This window comes from Heteronotia binoei, chromosome 1 (assembly GCF_032191835.1).
Source record: "Heteronotia binoei isolate CCM8104 ecotype False Entrance Well chromosome 1, APGP_CSIRO_Hbin_v1, whole genome shotgun sequence".
NCBI classification, from domain to species: domain Eukaryota; kingdom Metazoa; phylum Chordata; class Lepidosauria; order Squamata; family Gekkonidae; genus Heteronotia; species Heteronotia binoei.
Genome location: NC_083223.1, coordinates 175,853,447 through 175,874,632, shown reverse-complemented (window position 1 = coordinate 175,874,632; position 21,186 = coordinate 175,853,447). Strand labels below are relative to the sequence as shown.

Genomic DNA, 21,186 nt, shown 5'->3' with positions numbered 1-21,186 from the left:
TAAAGAGACAAATGCCTTCTCCAAACTGGTCGATGGGTGACGGGGCTTTGAGAGCCACACAATATGTGTGAAAGAGCCACATGTGGCACCAAAGTCGCAGTTTGGCCACCCCTGCAATATACCAAAGCACCTTTAAGACCAACAAATTTTTATTCAGAATGTAAGCTTTCGTATGCTCTAAGCACACTTCATCAGACAGTAGGATGGAATGGCAAGCAGTTCAAAAGCAAGAATATTTTTGCCAGTAGGTAGTTTAGACTTCGACTCAGTATTGACTCTGCTTTGTTCTGCTGCGAACCTGGATCTACCTGCAATATACCGTCATTCCGCAATCTGGCAGCAGAAGAAAAAAACACAGCATAAATCATGCCTTGGGCTACAGGAAATGCCAATCTAGCTAACTACTTCCCGCGTTCCCTGAACATTAGTCCCAACCGAAAATCAGATCTCTTATTTAATTGAGACACCTCTTGCTCCACTCATCTATGAGCACACTTTGCATTTTCCGTCTATCAGTGAAAAACCAGGCTCCTTAAAAAAAAGAGAGAGAGACAGGAAACCAAAGGGCGTGCGTTATTCTACTCTTTCTAGCTTTATGGGAGGGATTTAGAGATGTTGTTTATGATTGGCCCGCTCCTTCGCGGACATTAAGATACCTTTTACTGAGCATGCTCAAACCCGATCTTCCGATTTACAGAGCATGCGTCTCACACTCTCTTTCCGCCACCCCCTCCCCTCCTTGCCTGATGTTTCCCAGACCTGCGTTTGCCTATCGACCGCGCATTGGGGAAGGCTAAAAGAAAAGGTCGTCTAGTAATTGGCGCCTGCGCAATACGTCCCCGTGGTTCGTTGGCTGCCTCGCGAGGTTGTTTCCCTAATTCTCCCTGTGCCTGATTGCCCGGACCAAGAGCTGTTTCCCTCCTGTCTCCTCGCATCATGTCTGGGGACCAAGTGAGCAGCCTCTGCGAGCAGTTGGTGAAGGCGGTCACGGTAATGATGGACCCGGCCTCCACGCAGCGATACCGCCTGGAAGCTCTCAAGGTATCGTTGGGGTCGTCAGGGGCTGGGGTTCCATCTGTTCCTCAACCCTTTCTATAGGAATCTCCTTCTTGTCCCGGCACAAGCACATGGCGCGTGGCCCTGGACATCCGACATCGAAAGCATTGCCTGCCGCCTCCCCCGCTGCTCAGATTAATTCTGTGTGCACAACTTGCTGGGTTTAAAACCTTGCAAATCACGCGATTCGTCTCCCGAAATCGTGCGGTCCTTGAACGGGTGTATCTGCAGGCTCCCGTTTAAACATCTTCTGTCCCAGCAAGGCACACAGGACCGCGATTCTCTCCTTCCATCCCGCTTCATTGGTCCACGTGGCCGGTAGCGTTGTTCGTGGGGCCTGTGCAAGTTAAGCAGTCAGGGCTGGCTTCCCTTAGTGACGAGCAGGAGAGTGCCTCCGGAACAAAACAATTGACCATTACTTCCCATTGACCTGAGAGCGTGGGAAGCGCCTGTAAAATGAACAAGGCTAATGTAAAGGAAAGGAATGATAAAGGAGTGGCAGGTTGGCTTTATAATTGTCACATGCACATACCCCCACCCTGTCCGGACCTCTGTGCTGTTAACGCTGCCTTGGTAAAGATGCTGTTCAGAAGATCCTCGTAGCCCAACAGTGTTATGTGCTGGTTGAACTAATGCTTGTTAGGCAACTTCTCTATCACACAGGATTTCAGCCAGAGCAGAAGGCCATAACTTTAGGGAGAGAGTGTTGTGTTTTTGCTAGGAGTTGATGTGATGTGGTAGTTCAGGAAAGGTGTGCAGGAGCAGGGCTTTTGAACAGAGTATTAAAGCTGGAGACACTGACAACATTAAAACCAACATGCAAAGACCAAAAATGGGAATTGGGGGAAAGAATAAAGAAAGTTAATAGCATGCAAGTTTATACAGAATGAAGAAAAGAGGATGAAAATGGGACAAGACCATAATTAATCTCAAGCTTAATTCAAAGTGCTGGCTCTTGCCTATATATAATTTGGAACCATGGTACCTGAAGGACTGCCTACTTCTGTTAAAAAAACCCCTACTCCATTAATATCTTCTTCAGCGGCATTGCTGCATGTGACCCCACTTCCAGAGGCAAAGTGGGTCGCAAACAGATATTTCCTGTTAAGCCTTCTCAAATTTTGAAGCTGTTTGCCGGGCACGAAACTTGTTAAGCCTAGGTATTGTTTAACAATTTGCTTATTTTTCCAAGCTTTTGGAGCACTGATTTTGTGTGTATGATTTTTTGCTTCCAGTGTTAGATTTTAATATGCTAATCTGATCTTAGATATTGTATTTTTGCTTTTTTATATAATTTAGATGCACTGTACTTTTATTGGGTGTATCTCATGAATCATTTCTGTTTGTGTGTGGAGAAGGTTGATTTTTGCCAATAACCCTAGTTGGCCTTGCCCAGGGCCCCTTGTCCCCCTGGTGCAGCATACGAGGGGGGTCTACAGTAGGAGGGGGGGTGGTTTGGAGAACTCTCACTTTACTAATAGAAATCGTTCACCCTATGGCAATTTTGGCAGATGCTTAAATCATTCTGTGTTTTTATACAACCATTTAAGTGTTCTTATTTTGATGTGTTTTGTAAGCTGTGGTGGATGTTTCTAATGAAAAAAGGGATATGAATTGTTTAAATACATATAGGAGGAGGTAGTGTGGTTTAGTCAAGAGAAAATTCTAGTGTGCATTAATACAAAAGGATGGAAGTTGTCAGAGAGATCACCAACAATGAGAAAGTTGCACTAATGTGTCCATGTAAACTAGAGTTCAGCCTTTCTCCTTATAAAGATATTTAGCTCCTGAAAAACTTCAGAAGTGTGTGTCTGGGGATTTTCATACATTACAGTAGACAGAGAAAAAATCTAATAAAAATAATAAAGTTTGTTGGAATATCGCCACATACACTATAGTTTGTTCTTCAGAACCATTATATACTTCTGGGTGTAAAGCAAGTTAGCACTCAGCTGAATAACCAAACCATATGTTTTCTCTGTATTTTAAAAAAGAACAGTGTAGGGTTGTGTGTATTTTATTTACCTCTGAGTCTAAAATCAGCCTTCTAATGTGTCTGTTCAATGTTACTGTATAGTGTTTTGCTGGAGGGAGGATTTTTTTTCTGCTTTTGATTTTTAAACTTTTCCTTTCTTTTTTAGTTCTGTGAAGAGTTTAAAGAGAAGTGTCCAATATGTGTTCCCTGTGGACTGAAGCTGGCAGAGAAAACCCAGACTGCTATAGTCCGGCACTTTGGACTTCAGATCCTAGAGCATGTGGTGAAGTAAGTAAGTTTGTTTGACTCGGGTGATGTGGTATTGCTTGCTGGGGGGAAAGTGTAGTTGACTGGGGAAGGCAATGGCAAACCATCCCGTAAAAAGTCTGCTCTTTGATTGTCAATGATCATCATCTTTGGTTATTAATTCATGTATAACTGAATCTGGTGTGTGTTGTAAAAGGCTGAAATGTGCTGTTTAAACAACAGACCCATCTGTAGATAAGCAATAAAATCCTAGCATATCATCCCAGGGAAAGAAGTTTATGGTGACTGTGAGCTAAGCAAAAGAAACCTGCATCAGTTTTAGTTTGCCATTTAGTCAAGTTGTCAGAGGAGCCAAGATGAATCAATGTTAAGTTCATTGGAAAGGAAAGGTCCCCTGTGCAAGCACCAGTTGTTTCCGACTCTGGAGTGATGCTGCTTTCACAACGTTTTCACGGCAGACTTTTTACGGGATGGTTTGCCATTGCCTTCCCCAGTCAACTACACTTTCCCCCCAGCAAGCTGGGTACTCATTTTACTGACCTTTGGAAGGATGGAAGGCTGAGTCAGTCTCGAGCCAGCTACCTGAAAACCCAGCTTCCACCAGGGATCAAACTCAGGTCATGAGCAGAGCTTAGGACTGCAGTACTGCAGCTTTAACACTCTCTGTAGCCTTAACCACCCTATCCAAACTTCTGAAGTAATTGGTCAAAAGCAGGCTTGGAGGGAAAACATTACAAGACACAAGATCCTGTCAGGCTGAGAGTTGCCAAGGAATGTGACTGATCTTCTTGTGCAAAGATAGGATTAGCAAGGAATATACCTTTTGATTCTGTTCTTAGGATTTCTGCATGTAACTCTCTGTCTGCAGATTGTTCCAGTTATCCGTGTTTTACAGGTTTTATGTAGAATCATAGAATCATAGAGTTGGAAGGGACTCTAGGGTCATCTAGTCAAATCCCCTGCACAATGCAGGAAACTCACAAACACTTCCCCCTAAAGTCACAGAATCTTCATTGCTGTCAGATGGCCATCTAGCGTCTGTTTAAAAACCTCTAAGGAAAGAGAACCCACCACCTCCCGAGGAAGCCTATTCCACTGAGGAATTGCTCTGTCAGGAAGTTCTTCCTAACGTTGAGCCGGAAACTCTTTTGATTTAATTTCAACCCATTGGTTCTGGTTTTACCTTCCACGGCCACAGAAAACAATTCCACACCATCCTCTATATGACAGCCCTTCAAATACTTGAAGATGGTGATCATATCACCTCTCAGCCGCCTCCTCTCCAGGCTAAACATCCCCAGCTCCTTCAACCTTTCCTCATAGAACTTGGTCTCCAGACCCCTCACCATCGTTGTCGCCCTCCTCTGGACCCCTTCCAGCTTGTCTAGATCCTTCTTAAAATGTGGTGCCCAAAACTGAACACAATACTCCAGGTGAGGTCTTACCAGAGTAGAGTAAAGCGATACCATCACATCACATGATCTGGACACTATACTTCTGTTGATACAGCTCAAAATTGCATTTGCCTTTTTAGCCAACGCATCACACTGTTGACTCATGTTCAGCGTATGATCCACTAAGACCCCTAGATCCTTTTCGCACATACTACTGCTAAGACAAGTCTCCCCCATCCTATAACCATGCATTGGATTTTTCCTACCTAAATGCAGAACTTTACATTTATCCTGTTAAAAATCATTTTATTGATTTTAGCCCAGTTTTCCAGCTTGTCAAGGTCATCCTGTATCCTGTTTCTGTCTTCTATGTTTGCAACCCCTCCCAAATTTTGTATAATCTGCAAATTTAATAAGCATTCCCTCTATTCCTTTATCCACATCATTGATAAAGTGTCAGCATTGGGCACTTTAAGGAGAAAAGTGCTGATGCACTGTTATGTAACTCCTACTATACCTGTTAATGAAAGGCATGTGAGAATCATGTGCAGCTAGTTAAGAATTGGGTAACATGATTGGCTAGCTGCACTATATCAACAGAGAGCCTAACTCTCATTCTCTGTGGGTTGATGAGTACGGAGGACGTGCAGAGGTGTGGAGAGCTATTGTGATCAGAGGCTGTTACTCTGTCGGACTGACTGATGATGATGATGACTTGGTATGTGTAAGACTACTCTCTTGGACTGTGACTGTGTACTGCTAACTTGGATGGACTGAACTTGCTGTGTATTGACTATCTGCCTGCCTATTTCTACTCTCTTTGCCTTACCCCAAATACAACTGATTCAACTGGCTTGTTGGAGTTTTTGTCTTCATAGAACTTTTACTGGTGGCTGCACTTATCAGGGCACTCATACCTGCAGAACTTCCACGCACACTGACATAAAGATGTTGAACAAAACAGATCCCAGGACAGATCCTTGAGGCACTCCACTTGTCACTCCTCTCCAAGAGGATGAAGAACCATTCACAAGCACTCTTTTGGTGCGATCCGTCAACCAGTTACAGATCCACCTAACAGTAATAGGATCCAAACTACATTTTACCAACTTGTCAACAAGGAAAGTATGTGGAACTTTATCAAAAGCCTTACTGAAATCAAGATAAACAATATCTACAGCATTCCCCTGATTCAGCAAGGTAGTCACTTTCTCAAAAAAAGTTACTAAAGAAGGCCTGGAATATCTGATCAAAAAAATTAAGGAAGAAGGTGAGAAGTTTGGCCTCTTCTCAAACATCAAAAAGACCCAAGATCATGACTACCGAGAAGAATAGAAACATATTAGAAACATATTAGAAAAATAACAGTTGACGATGAAGAGATTGAATGTGTGGAAGAATTCACTTTCATAGGGTCACTGATCAACCAAAGTGGCGAATGCAGTGCAGAAATAAAACGTCGAATCATCAGCAATGATTAACATGAATCGAATATGGACGAGCAAGGATATCAGCCTAACAACCAAATACAGATTAGTCTGTGCTGTTGTGTTCTCCATAGCAACCTGTGGCTGTGAAAGTTGGACCATGAAGAAGCAAGACAGGATGAAAATTTACTCATTTGAGCTGTGGTGCTAGAGAAGGCTCCTGCACATTCCTTGGACAACAAAGATGACAAACAAGCAAGTATTGGAACACATAAAACCAGACATGCGATTGGAAGGAAAAATCACAAAACTGCAACTGACTTATTTCAGCCATGTCATGCGGAAGAACTCACTAAAAACGAATATAGCTGGAATTGGAACACCTAGGTTGGGACAAGTATGCCTAACCGCTCTGTTTATACCATCTATGCCACCTTGCCTAATGTGAGCTATGGCTTAATTGTTTTAATTTTAATTGGTTTTAACTGTTTTAATTATTTTAAACTGGTTTGATTGTTTTATTGTGTTGGAAGCCACCCTGAGCCCACTAGGGGAAGGGCAGCTTATAAATCTATGGAAATAAATAAAAATAAATAATAAAAAAGCAATTATGCTTGGATGGGTTAGTGGCAAAAGGAAACCAGGCCATCAAAGAACACAGTGGCTAAACATCATAAAAGTCAACACCAGCCTGAGCATGGAGCAACTCAAGAACCAGTACAAGATCAGAAAACACAGAGAGCTGGCCCATGGAATTGCCAAGAGTCGGACATGACTGAATGGTTAACAACAACTAAAGTTCATTATATTCATATTCTTTGAGTGTGAATTGACACACTCATGTTAGCCAAGGTGCTCTGCTTCATTCTGACCAACATCACAGTGCTGAATAACCACAACTCTGATGGATACAGACAGAGAGAAGGGAGAGGGGAAGATAGCCCACAGGCCTACATTTCTCTCTAGCACCATTCCCTCCACCCAATTCTTGGTGAGAGCCATGGGAGACCATAACTGCGATGTTAGGGGGAGGTACTTGACAAACTTCATTGCAGGGAGGTAGGAGGATGAGCTGAGTGGTTGTGACAGTGATAACTTGGGGAAAAACAGTTATATTAATTAGTTCTGTGTTAGCGGACTGACCTATACATTGAATAATCTAGAAATGCTGCCTTCTTTTTGTCACTTCAGCTCTTGTTCTTTCCATACATAATAGTGACTCCAGCCCAGTTTTGCTGCTGATACTATTCCATCCTATTGTTTAACTGTTTCAAGAAGGAAATGGGCGTCGCCAGAGAATTGTACTTCCTCCTTTCACTATTTCCATATTAACAGAAATCACCTATGTGTTTGTCAATTCTTGTTTGTTTGTTTATTTATGTTTAAAATGTTTATATACCACCTTTTCTCATGACTTACGCAGTTTGCCAAACAATTTAAAACCAATAAAATAAAACTCCAGATAACCTCCCTCATCACCCGCAAAGATGCCTGAAAGTTATACCCCATTAAAAGCCCTGGAAAATAAAATGGTGTTGCAGAACCTCCTAAAGATCGTAAATATGTATTGGTGCCTCTTTTGTTATTTGGCAGGTTCCGATGGAACAATATGGCTCGGCTTGAGAAAGTCTATCTGAAGAACAATGTCATGGGACTGATATCCAGTGTGAGTCTGCTTTTCCTAATTAACTCCTACATTTCAGGGTTTTTCACCTGTGTTGTAGAGATATTCTATATGTATCATCTGTGGAAGAGGCAGGACCTGCTGGAGTTTGTGAGAGACAACTAGTAAAGCTTATGGGAGGATATCATTTTAGTAGTTTAGCTACCACTTCTGGAGAGAATATTGTTTGTAATTCTATGAATATTTGTTATTATATATTCTTCAGTTTATATCCCGCTCCCTGGAAGCAGGCTCAGGGTAGATAACAAGGTCACACAGAAATTGTGACAGTAATTTAGACTATATATAAAACCAGAGAGTTAAGATGTAAAATTTATAACAGAAGTTAAGATAAAAGTTGCTTGGTAGTAGTGCTCAGGTGAAGCCTTCTGAGTGGTGATGACAGGTACTGGCCACTGACTGCAGGACAGGGCTACCAATAGAAGAGGCCAAGAATTTGGACACCCACTGTCTCAACTGAAGGCCTGGTGCAACAGCTGTATTTTACAGGCCCTGTGGAATTGTTCCAGGTCACTCAATTGGGAGCTTGTTCCACCAAGGCTGGGGCCAGGGTTGAAATGACTCTGGCCCTAGATGAGGCTAGCTGGATGTCTTTTGGGCCAGACACAACCAGAAGGTGTTGATCACTTGAGTGCAAAGCTCTGCAGTGCACATATGAGGAAAGATGGTCCCTGAGATATGCAGGTTCCTGGCCACATAGGGCTTTAAAAGTCAATACTAGAATCTTGAACTGGATCTGGTACTCTATAGGCAGCCAGTGCAGGTGGTGGAGTACTAGCTGAGTACAAGCCCACACAGACGTCACTGTCAGTATACGTGCCGCTGCATTCTGCCCCTGCTGAAGTTTTCGAGTCAAGTTCAGGGGCAGCCCCGCATAGAGAAAGCCTGGAAGTGACCATTGCATGGATCACAGTAGCAAAGTCCTGGGAAGGGAGATAGGGAACCAGTTGCTTGACCAGTTGAAGATGATAGAAAGCTGATCTAGCAATGGTGGCAACCTGGGCCTCTGTAGAAAGTGAGGGATCCAGGATAACCCCTAGACCAGGAGTGGCCAAGCTATGACTCAGGAGCCACATATGGGTATTTCACACATATTGTGTGGCTCTTCAAGCCCCCACCACCCCATCAGCCAGCTTGGAGAAGTCATTTTTCTCTTTAAATCACTTCTCCAAACGAAGCCAGCCAGCAGCTTGGAGAATGCATTTAAAGTTAAAAGTTGATTTCGTTCAACCTTTTCCTCCCTTTCCCTCCCCCCATCTATTTGCCTTCCTTCCTTCCTGTCTTGCAGCTCTCAAACATCTGACTTTTTTCCTATGTGGCTCTTATTTTAAGCAAGTTTGGCCACCCCTGCTCTTCACCCTCGGTGCTGGCACCAGAGACATCCCTTCGAGGGTTGGGAGCTGGATTCCCAATCCCAAATCTCCACAACTCGGTTACAGGACCTCTGCTTTTGCTGGATTAAATTTTGGTCAACTCTGTTTAAGTTGTTCTGCCACAGACTGTAACACACTGGCTAATATGTCTGCGGGGGAGTCCAGCTAGCCATCCATCAACCGATAGAGCTGGGTGTCATTGGCATATTGATGACAACCCGGCCCATATCCCTGGACCAACTAGGCAAGGGGGTGCATGTATTCAAGTGGGTGCCACTGGGACAACTCCCCAAGTGCCACCTTCTGTCCCTGACCGAAAGAAAGAAGAAGAGCCATTGCAAGGCAGTCCTCTGTATCCCAGTGTTGGTGAGGTGGTAGGTCAAAAAATCATAATGGACTGTGTCAAGCCATGCTGTATTGAATGCCAAATTCTCCTTTTGTTTCTGGGTTTAAATTGCTCCATTTAGATAGATATAAATTCTTTTTAAAATACATTTTTATTTGATAGTTTTCTTGGTGCAGGGAGTCCCTGGAGTTTTGATGAGCTAGAAAGGCATATTTGCATAAGTTCATTCAAACTTTTCTTGCTATTTTACTGCAAGCCTTTGCTGTGGAGTAAATATTGGATGACCCAGGACAGCGATCTTCCATTTCATAACTCTTCCAGTTTTTCGTTCACAGGGTACCCAGAATATTTTAGAGGAAGAAAGTCACATAAAGGATGTTCTCTCTCGCATTGTAGTGGAGATGATCAAACGCGAATGGCCCCAGCACTGGCCTGACATGTTAAAAGAGCTGGATACACTCTCCAAGCAAGGGGTATGGCATGCACTTTACTGTCAGATTGCAGTATCTTAACTAGTCTTGAGTGGAAAATAAAATTATCCAAGTGTGTGTGTATGTGGATATTATAGCATGCCTACACATGCATGGGACTTCTAAGTAACACATAGATGCTCATTACTCCCTTAAAGACTTCAAGATTAATCTCATGTATTGGGGGGGTGCTGCTTTGTTTTCTTTCCTTGGAACTTTAGGAAACCCAGACAGAGCTGGTGATGTTTATCCTTCTGCGCTTGGCGGAAGATGTAGTGACCTTTCAGACACTGCCAACCCAGCGACGACGGGACATCCAGCAGACTCTTACCCAGAATATGGAGAAGATCTTTAGCTTCCTGCTCAACACCCTTCAGCAGAATGTTAACAAATACAGACGCATGGTAAGAGACTATTTCTGACTGGTTTAGTTAGCAGATGAAACCCTCAGGCTTTCAGGAGCTGTCAGCTGCAAGGGGAGCATCAGTTCTGTTTCTGCAAACAAGAAACCATGCAGAGGTTGACCAGAAAAGGCCTCAGGATCCAGGAGCACTAATTGGCAATCCATAATTCTTGATTGCAGGGGAGCCTTTTAGCTGTATGAGGTCCTTGTTATCGGGTGGTGTTTCCCCAGCTAGTGGTGCCTGTATGTCTTTGGCGCATCACACCCCACCAAAAACCCCGTTTGTCCTAAGAGTTGCTGCTATTGTCCCTGAGGTTGAGGTCCCATAAAAATTAATGTTTACTGAATTGGAAGTATACTCAAAACATTTGCTTTTTAAGATCGTTGCCCCCCCCCCCCACAGAAGAGAGAAACAGATTTGGAAAGGCAAGAGAATATAGTAGTAACAAATCTAATTTTTACGTGCATATCTTGTTTTGGATTTTCTTTTTCTACTTTGTTTTGGTATCAAGTCAGTCTGTGTTGGAAGACTACAGCCTGCCTGCCAAAATAGGCAAATCAATGTGGATTCCTTGATATATTAGTCACAAAGACCCTTGCATAAAGCCTCATGTATGGTGACTATAAGAGAAAAAGGAGGGTTGGGAATGGTTTATCGTCCGTCTTGCTGTGCAGCCCCACATTGGGACTGCTCAAGTGCCAGTCGGCCGCGGAGATGGATTCTTCTAGCTCAAATTTTTTCTAGAACTGGGACGATCCGCTTAGAGCACCACTGAGCATGCGTGGATTTTCGCGCCAAATTTCCCCTTTATAAATGCAGACCGCCCCTCATTCCCTCAGTTCCTTTTTCACCGCCAACAAGATTGGTTCAACTATCGCTGTTCTAGCGCTGAGGTAAAACATCAACTTCACAAATGTTAAAAATGAACGAACAAACAAAGGTGACTGTTTCTCAAACTAAAGGGCTATTTCTGACAGTGCTTTATTTCTGGACGGCTCTTGATTTACTGCCCTCATGTCATCTCACCCAGGCTTCAAAAAGTGCACATGATGTGGGTCAAAGATGCCTCAGAAAGATGAACATAATCACTGCCTGATTTGTTTGGGGGGAAATCACAATGTGTGCACTTGTGAGATTGGCCAAAAGGTCACCCCAAAAGCCAGAACAGATAGATCTGCGCGCCTTAAAGCCGCGTTATGGGAGAGAGCGTTTCCTCCTTTCTTTCTTGCAAGCCGATGACTTCCAAGGCAAGCAGTGAGGAGCTTCAGGCTCTGTTGGGGAAACCTAATTTTAAATCCCCATCTACTCGGTCGGTTCCGTTGGCTCCCACCACGGTTCCATCCCTTGTAATTAGACCGTCAGCATCAGTCTCAGCTGCAAGGCATGAGCAATCGAGCGATGAGAAAGCAGCTCAATCACAATCAGAGCCTCCCTCAAAACGTGCTAAAAAAATCAAAGCACAGAGATGAGGAAAGGTCCCAGATAGCAGCTGATGGTGCTGCTGCTAAGAGACAAGAGGCTGCAGAGCCTGCTATCACCTCGGTTCCCAGAACCCCGTTTCCTCAGCTGATATTGGAACCAAGCACCTCCATAGAACCAGTGGGGTTACAGCAGACTGAACCGTTGCAACTTCCTAACGAAGCAAATCAGTCCATTCTGTGTTACCAAGGCATTGACTTTGAGCCTATGGAATCAGTGTTCGATGACTGGGCAGAGGAGCCCTATGATTCTGATGTCAGGCATATGCCTATCTTACAGAGATATTTTGACTACAGACCAGCCCCACATGAGGTTGATCCTTACAGACCTACACCACACTTCCACCCCCAGGGCAGTGATGTAGATGCATTGTCAACTTCTTCTCAAGAGAGTTCAACAAGGGGGACAGCGCCCTCACCAGACGACTCTCTGGCTGACACTGAAAATCTTTCATCCACTGAAGATTATAGATTATTCAGTGTACAGATGGCGAGAATGGCTAGATCTTTAGAGCTTGATGTTGCTGTTTCTGATGCTGGACCAAAGGACAAAATTCTTGCCCACCTGCATTCTGAGTCTCCAACTACAATTGCCTTCCCTATTTTAGATGGAGTTGAAGAACTCACCATCCCTATTTGGAAAACACCAGCTTCCATGCAATCTACACCTAGGAAGTTGGAGAATTTATACAGAGTGAAACCTGAAGGGGCTGAATATTTGCTCTCTCTCTTCTGTGATTATTGAAGGAATGCAGTCTCAAAGGCATCCTGGGAAGCACACAGCATCTATATATCATGAGGGTCGTAGGCTGGACTTTTTAGGAAGGAAGTTTTATTCTTCCTCAGCTCTCAATTTTAAAATTGCTAACTATGAAATAATTATGGGAGGCTACCAACTCTTTCTCTGGGAAAGCCTGGAAAAGTATATCAATCTGCTCCCAGAAGAGATCAAGGAGCTGACTAAAGTAATTCAGTCAGAAGCAATCCGTCTGTCCAAACAGCAAATAAGTGCTGGCAAGCATTCAGTAGAGGTTGGAGCCAGAGCAATGGCATCCTCTATAGTTCTGAGGCAACACTCCTGGTTGAGAAGCACCACTCTTCCATTAGATACAAGAGCATTGGTAGAGGACTTACCTTTTGAAAAGAATTCTTTTTTTGCCAAAAACACAGATGAATTCCTTTCAAATATAAAGAAAAGCAGACAAACGGCCCGTTCCTTGAGTGTATATGGAGCTTCCTCACAGAACACTCAATGTGCACCTCAACGTCCTCCTTACCAGTCAACATTTTATCGACAACAGGGGCCATATTACCAACCCTATCAGTATCCTCCTCGTCAATACCACTACCAGATGCAGAACCCACCTTATGGCAGATGCAGAAGTCCAGCTCGAGGCTGTGTCCCTCCGCAACCGAAGGAAGCCAGTAATCAACATCCACAGCTCCCTAAGATGTGACTACAACCAACTGGGGCCATGGGACATTCAGGGTTTTATAATCATTTGTCCCACTTTTATGCAAAATGGTGTTCTATAACCACTGATTCGTGGGTGTTATCTGTTTTAGAGGGCTATAAGTTAGAGTTTGTGTCATTGCCCCCACTTTCCAAGGGCAGTTCAGCTCCAGATAATCAGCTCCCTGAATTGTCTGTCCAGTTGACAGAATTGTTGCATAAAGGAGCAGCAGAAGAATCCCCTGAAGGCTTAAACACCCTGGGTTTTTATTCACGCTTTTTCCTTATAGATAAAAAGGATGGTGGCCGTAGGCCTATCTTGGATTTACGTGAATTAAATGTTTATCTGTATATTCAGAGGTTCAGAATGGTTTCTTTGCCCTCTTTTTTAGAGCTCCTTACAAAGCAGGTCTGGTTTGTGGTGTTAGTCCTGAAAAATGCCTATTTTCATTTCTCTATACATGAAGCACATAGACATTATTTATCTTTCAGGCAGGGTACCCATGTGTATTGCTACATGGTACTTCCCTTTGGCCTGGCATTCACTAAATACGTTGCTGCTGTTATGGATCATTTACGTTCCCTAGGTATAGGGATTTTTCGATATTTAGGTGATTGATTCCTAGCTAATGAGGATCCTATTCTGCTAGAACAACAGGTGCAGGCTTGTTCCACTTCTTTAGGTCTTATTTTGAACCCTGAGAAATCTCACTTGCAGCCCTCACAGAGAGTAAAGTTCATAGGTGCCACCTTAGATTCCATTGAGGGAAAGGCAATTTTACCTGCAGATAGAGGCAGGTCTATTAAAGCTGCTGTTGCCTCTTTCAGAAAGCAGCGTTTTCAATCAATACGTACCATCCAACGTTTTCTGGGTTTATTGTCAGCAACTACAGCGGTCCCTCATGCTCATAGGCAGATTAGAGAATTTCAGCTCTGGTTCCTCAGGCGTTATAACCCTCATACACAGTCCAACATGCTGCTTATTAATTCCAAGGACACTGATCAGAGATTTATCATGGTGGGAGGATGATGGTAACTTGTTTGCAGGCATGCCCTTTGGTTACTGGTCTCCTGATGTAACTATAACTACAGATGCCTCCCTTCTGGGATGGGGAGCACATTGTGCTGGTAAAGAAGTTCAAGGGAAATGGCCACAGTCCCATTGTAAGTTGCACATAAATTTATTGGAATTGCGTGCAGTGAAATTAGCCTTAACTGCATTCTCAAATTGCTTCAAGGACCAATGGGTGTTGCTACAGACAGACAACACCACCACAGTGTTCTATGTCAATAAACAGGGGAACAGGTTTATTGTTCCTTTGCGGGAAGGCACAGGAGATATGGGACATTGCAGCCAGATTCAATATTTCTCTGAGGGCGATAGACATTCCTGGTTCCCTGAATATTCAGGCTGACCGATTGAGCAGGAAATTCTTGGAGGAATACGAATGGTCCCTACAGGATCAGTACATTCGGCCCGTGTTCCAATTACTGGGGACCCCTACAAGTAGACCTTTTTGCCATCGCACTCTCAGTGAAGGCACAGATGTTTTGTTCATGGGGAGGTCTGGACCCACAATCCATAGGGGACGCATTCCAGTTTCAGTGGGTCAACCATCTTTATTATGCTTTCCCACCTTTCCCGTTGGTCGCCAGAGTTATTGGCAAAATGAAGACAGAAGGCACCAGTGCCATTTTAGTGGTCCCGTTTTGGCCAAGACAAATTTGATTTCCACAGCTACTCAGGTTGGCGAAGGGCAGATATCTACATCTCCCCAATATACCAGATCTGTTGCTTCGAGGTTCAGAGTACTACCCCAGTGTTCAGACACTGCATCTTACAGCATGGAGGATAGGTTAATACCTAGTTCCCTATCGGGTCCTGCAGGTACTGTTTTAGGAGGCCTTCCACTAGAGCCTCTTACTATAGAACAGGGGTGGCCAATGGTAGCTCTCCAGATGTTTTTTGCCTACAATTCCTATCAGCCTCAGCCAGCATGGCCAATGCCTGGGGCTGATGGGAGTTGTAGGCAAAAAACATCCGGAGAGCTACCGTTGGCCACCCCTGCTATAGAAAATGGGTTCGTTTTCAAAGCTGGATATCGAATAAAGATGCTTGTCCTTTTACTTGTGACTTGTCTATTGTTTTAGAATACCTTTTATTCCTGGCTCTGTAAGGTTTGTCAGTGGCCTCAATTAAGGTCCATCTTGCTGCCATCTCCACGTTTCATGATAATGTTGGAGGACGCTCTGTTTTTTCACATGGCCTCACAAAACAGTTTATGAAGAGTTTGCTTAATTTGTTTCCACCTAAACCTAGATTGGTGCCTCAGTGGTCTCTCTCTCTGGTATTATCGGTGCTTATGAGGGAACCATTTGAGCCCTTATACACCTCTCCTTTGTCTTACCTTACCTGGAAACTGACACTTTTATTAGCTGTCACTTTTTTACGAAGGGTGAGTGAGCTGTCTGCCCTTAGGGTGGATGCCCCCTTCCTAAAAATATTTGAGGGTAAGGTGGTTCTGCACCGCTGTTTCATTTCTTCCTAAGATAGTTACCAGGTTTCATTTACAGCAGGATATAACCCTACCAGTATTCTTTCCAAATTCTGCTACCCCGGTTGAAAAAGCTTTACACAGTTTAGACTTAAAACGGATATTGCTTTATTATATAGACAGAACAAAATCCTTCTGTAGATCTGAGCATCTCTTGGTATGCTATTGGGGCTCTAGAAAGGGTAGGGCAGCAATGACACAGACTATTTCTAGGTGGGTTGTTTCTGCAATTCAGACTTGTTATAGAACCAGTGGTCTACCATGCCCTGTTGGTCTGCGAGCGCATTCTACTAGAGCCCAAGGTTCATCTGCTGCTTATTGACATACTTTGCTATTGTCTGACATCTGTAAGTCAGCAACTTTGTCATCAGAAGACACCTTCATCAAGCATTATGCACTCGACATGCAGGAGAGTAGAGATGCAGAAATTGGAAGAGCTGTTCTGCATTCTGTTTTCACTGAGACCTTCAACCCTCGACCACTGTAAGGTAAGCATGGGAAGTGTCCCAATGTGGGGCTGCACAGCAAGACGGATGATGAAAACAGGGTTGCACTTACCTGTAACTGTTGTTCATCGACGTCTTCTGTGCAGACACACATTCCCTCCCTCCTGCCCTGCTGTGAGCTCTCATGATACTTTTTATTAAAGATTATTTGGCTATAAGGTACTACCATAGAGCACGTGGCGGTGGTTTTTGGAACTGAGGGAATGAGGGGCAGTCTGTGTTTATAAAGGGGAAATTTGGCGCGGAAATCCACGCATGCTCAGTGGTGCTCTAAGCGGACCGCCCCAGTTCTAGAAAAAAATTGAGCTAGAAGAATCAGTTTCCGTGGCCGGCCTGCACTTGCGCAGTCCCAATGTGTGTCTGCACAGAAGACGTCGATGAACAACAGTTACAGGTAAGTGCAACCCTGTTTTACGTCTGTTAGTCTGAACCCAGCCATGCTTACTCAGAGGTAAACTAATTTCAATGCTGTTTATCTCCAAGTAAGTATGCTCAATTGAATGAGGTATAAAATGAGGCAGAGGGGTGAAAGTATGGTTATATTTGCTAATTGTGGAATCCTCTTAATTGGCAAGGTTGAAAGTGCCCCAGGAGCAAGATGCCCTCTCTCCTCCACAGGTTAGCACAACTTTTGAGCTGTTTGTGTAGGGTAATCCTTGAGGGTTGGATTTCCTGGCTATCAGTAGTACATCTTATGTTTACGGGGAAGCTGTTACCCAGGCTGTACTCCCACATTACATACATACTTGGGGTGATTTACTGTTATCAGTCCATGTTGGATGGAGGAGAGAATGAAGGCCCATATGTATGGAATATGAGCTTGTTCAGCACTGGAAGTGACAACATGGAAGGATTTCATGTTTTGAACAGAACATAGAAACAAACATGGAAGGAAATTTTTTTGAAGGTAAAAGCCTTTCTAGCAGAGGGAGGTTTTTATCTTCACACACAGGGAAACTAAAAAAAAGTGCAACGTTAGAAATATTATTTGGGACTATGGTTAGAATTCTTGCTTGTGGGGTAGCTTGTATGTTTTGAAGAATATATATGAATCCCCCAGAGGTGGTAATGGGCAGTGGGTGCTTCAGGTTCTCTAGTTTTTGCAGGCCTTGCTATTATTTGTTCCATCTCAGATCATTGGATTCATTAGAAAAGGAGTAGTTGCACCATAATTCTTGGCGAATTGCTTGTATGGGTGTGTTGAGCTAATCCAGGCCCTTACTGACTGAATAAAAGGCAGCATTTTTGCAGGTACTTGCTGTTGTCTATTACACTCTAACTGAAGAAGCTGGACTTGCTGAAATTCTCCCTTGTATATAACTACTATGAGGTTGTCATATTCCCTTAAAACATCTAGACTGAAATCCTTCAATGTAAAAAAAAGTTGAGGTAGATTGCTGTAAAAAGGTTGTGACTATGCTAAAAATTACCTGCTGAGTATATTGTTCACTAACCTATCACTGTGGGCAGGTTCTCATGTTACAAGAAAAAAATGCAGCTTTTATATACGTGGAAGGGAACCTTTTTCAGTTGCTGGCTTCACAGTACTGATATGAGTCTTCCCTATCATTGTACTCGTTCTTCAGACCATAACTGTATAACCCTTGCACACTACAATTTTAATATGTGTGCCTTGTGTTTAATTTGTTGAAGTGACTCAAGGCTTTCTCTGTAGAACTGCAGACTCCATCCATCAGAAATGGTCCTGCCACTGTTCATAGGATTTTATGACTTGAGTGGGGTCTTGCTGAGAGCAGCTGAACCTCTTTCAGCTCACTTTAACCTGTGAACTAAAAGAGGGTGGAGGATAAATTAGATAGAGGTTGTTATCTCAGCATAGCTTATTTGTGCATGTTCAGTTTTCCAAACTAAAGATGAATTTGTTGAAATATCCCATGGCTCCATCCAGACAGGATCAAGCAAAAGCACACTACAGAAGCTCATTTACTCTTTGTTCTCTTTTCCAGAAGATGGATGTATCTCAGGAATCAAAGGTAAGTGAAGCCAGAGGAAGAAGTGTAGAACTTTCTACAAATCATGGTGTTCAAGAGCTAGCGGACAGGATTGTGAGGAAAGTGAGGAAATTCTTATTTTATTGGGGTGGGGGGCTGTGTTCTTGATGTTATAGAGTTAGAAAGTGAACTGAACTAACCCTTACTGAACTGAATTTTCAAGTCTAACTTTCATGAGCCAGGGCATTTCAGAAAGCTGGTCTGATTGAATTTCTCAGATTAATTTCTCTGCAGGAAAAATAAAAGTATTCAGAGCATTGATTGGCTTGTTCCCAGGTCAAAACTGGCAAATATTTGCAAAAATGAAATTTGTTTTTACTTTTTAAGGTGTTATCAGTGTGTGCTGCTGTTAGCAGCATCAAAGTATTATTGATTTATTATTTATTTCGTTTGATTTACTAGGCTGTTCATTCCCTGTAAACAGGGCTCAGAGCTGCTTACATCAGTTTGCTAAAATACAATACATAATATTAAAATATATTAAAACAATTAATCAAAAACAGTACTAAGCAATACTATATCCAATATGATGGATAATTTCAGTATCCACCAGTCCCCTGGGTGGAGGGTATATGGAGAAAAAGGGGGAGGTGGGGGTATGAGAGTGCCAGACGGTTGTTGTCTTCAACCAAATGCCTGGCAGAACCTCTCTGCCTTCCAAGCCCTACAAAAAGGTAATAAATCCAAAGGGCATGGAGAGCCAGTTTGGTGCAGTGGTTAAGTGTGCGGACTCTTATCTGGGAGAACCGGGTTTGATTCCCCACTCCTCCACTTGTACCTGCTGGAATGGCCTTGGGTCAGCCATAGCTCTGGCAGAGGTTGTCCTTGAAAGGGCAGCTGCTGTGAGAACCCTCTCCAGCCCCACCCACCTCACAGGGTGTCTGTTGTGGGGGAGGAAGGTAAAGGAGATTGTGAGCCGCTCTGAGACTCTTCGGAGTGGAGGGCGGGATATAAATCCAATATCTTATTCTCTGGCAGAGAGTTCCACCAGGCAGGGACCAGGGCGGACTAGGCCCTGGCCCTAGTCAAGAACAGCCAGATTTCTTTCAGGCCAGAGACCATCAGAAGGTTCTTATTACTAGTGCATAACGCTCTTCCAGAGGGATATTAAGAGAGGTGGTTCTGAAGAAATGTAGGTCCCTGAATGCTAATGGCCTTAAAGGCCAAAAATAGAACCTTGAACCAGATCCAGTGCAGCACTGGTTGGAGATGTGCCATCCAAGGGATCCCTGTGAGGACCCACATGGCCACATTCTGGATCAGCTGGAGCTTCTGGGTCAGGTGCAAGAGTAGGCCTGTGATTTACAGTAATCTATCCTGGAGGTGACCACTGTGTGAATTACTTTGGCTGGTTTGGGATGAGACAGATAGGGAGCCTCATGCAGTTGGAAAAATACCAGCTTGGCAACCTTCATGACAAGGTGGCATCCAGGATCACACCCAGACTTTTGATGGTCAGAGCCACCCTGTCAAGAGGTGACTACCTGACCATGGCTCCTTCCCACCCAGCCAGAAAACCTCCATTTTGCCCAGATTCAGTTCCAGCCATCTCTGCTTTAACCACCCAACCACAGCCTCCAAACCCTCAACTAGGTTCACAGGAATAGTGTCTGGTCAGCCCTCCATCCACAAAAATTAGTAACTGTGCAAAATCCCCTAAAATGTGTATGACCCTTTAACTCCTATCTGTTCACAGGCACAAGCAAACTGTAGAGTGGGGATAGCAGCACTGAACACTCTAGCTGGCTATATTGACTGGGTGGCTATGAATCATATCACAGCAGATAATTGCAAGCTCTTGGAAATGCTGTGCCTTCTCTTGAATGAGCCAGAGCTCCAAGTGGGAGCAGCAGAGTGCCTTTTGATTGTAGTCAGCAGGAAAGTAAGTTTTTCTTGTGCCTTCACTCTTCCCGCAGTGCATGCTGTTTGACCATTCCTCTTCCTTTTTGGATTTATTCTTGTTGCATAGCATCTGAGGTTTGGTTGGTTTGAAATGTAAAGGATTAAAATCAGTGCTGGTACAAATGTTGAAGATTCTGGGTAGACTTTGGAATGAATAACTGATGTTTAGGAAAGTGTTCATACAAGCCTTTCTTTTACATGTACTGGCATAACATTGAAGCTTTAGAAATCCACACTTTAGCACTCCAGTCACTCCTCTGATGTGGAGCATTTGGATATTAAATTTGTGTAATCTCTAGGAGTGGGCCAAAGCTGCAATAGAGGGGAGGGGTCTCTTTTAGAGTGATCAGATGAAGCATTTGCAGTCAGAAACCATGCTTTCTATAACCACAGAAATGTGAATTCTATGCACCAAACATTTGTAATAATCAAGCTACTCTGAGGTTATGCAGTGTAACAGGGAAGCAGTGTTGTATACAGCACTCTGCTGTGCCTGGGAACAGCTTCACTTGTCAATGCTTCTGTTCTTTTAAAGTGCTTTTTTATAACTGTTATTAATATTATTAGATGAGAGTGGCAAGAAGAACATTTGACTCCTTGCTTAGTTCCTGAACACACTGTGCAGAGAGGTGCTAAACTCCCCCAATACCCACCCCCTGTGCTGTACACTATATTTCCACTGAATGCTGTCAGCACCATTTATTTTAAAAACTTTTTGAAAAAGTAATCAGACACAAGTTTTTATTTTCCTTCAAGGAATAATAAACATTCATTAAGCACTTACATGCTGCTGTGCGCACTTCACCTTATTTTTGTCAATGGGCTTCATCACAGCCATGTCAAGACTTGTATTGCTCACTAAACAAAATTTGGGAGGTTGGAAA

The 21,186-nt window shown here is 43.5% G+C and overlaps 1 protein-coding gene across 1 annotated transcript in view; it reads left to right on the top strand.

Moving 5' to 3' along the window:
* Positions 1-722: 722 nt before the first annotated feature.
* XPO5 (exportin 5) overlaps positions 723-21,186 on the top strand; it is a 58,905-nt gene continuing 38,441 nt past the window's right edge. Inside the window, exons 1-7 of the mRNA XM_060244474.1 lie at positions 723-1,041; positions 3,198-3,319; positions 7,713-7,785; positions 9,858-9,995; positions 10,214-10,396; positions 18,356-18,382; positions 20,097-20,282. Coding sequence (XP_060100457.1) covers positions 937-1,041; positions 3,198-3,319; positions 7,713-7,785; positions 9,858-9,995; positions 10,214-10,396; positions 18,356-18,382; positions 20,097-20,282 — 834 coding nt within the window. The 5' untranslated portion in view covers positions 723-936. The remainder of the gene's footprint in view (positions 1,042-3,197; positions 3,320-7,712; positions 7,786-9,857; positions 9,996-10,213; positions 10,397-18,355; positions 18,383-20,096; positions 20,283-21,186) is intronic.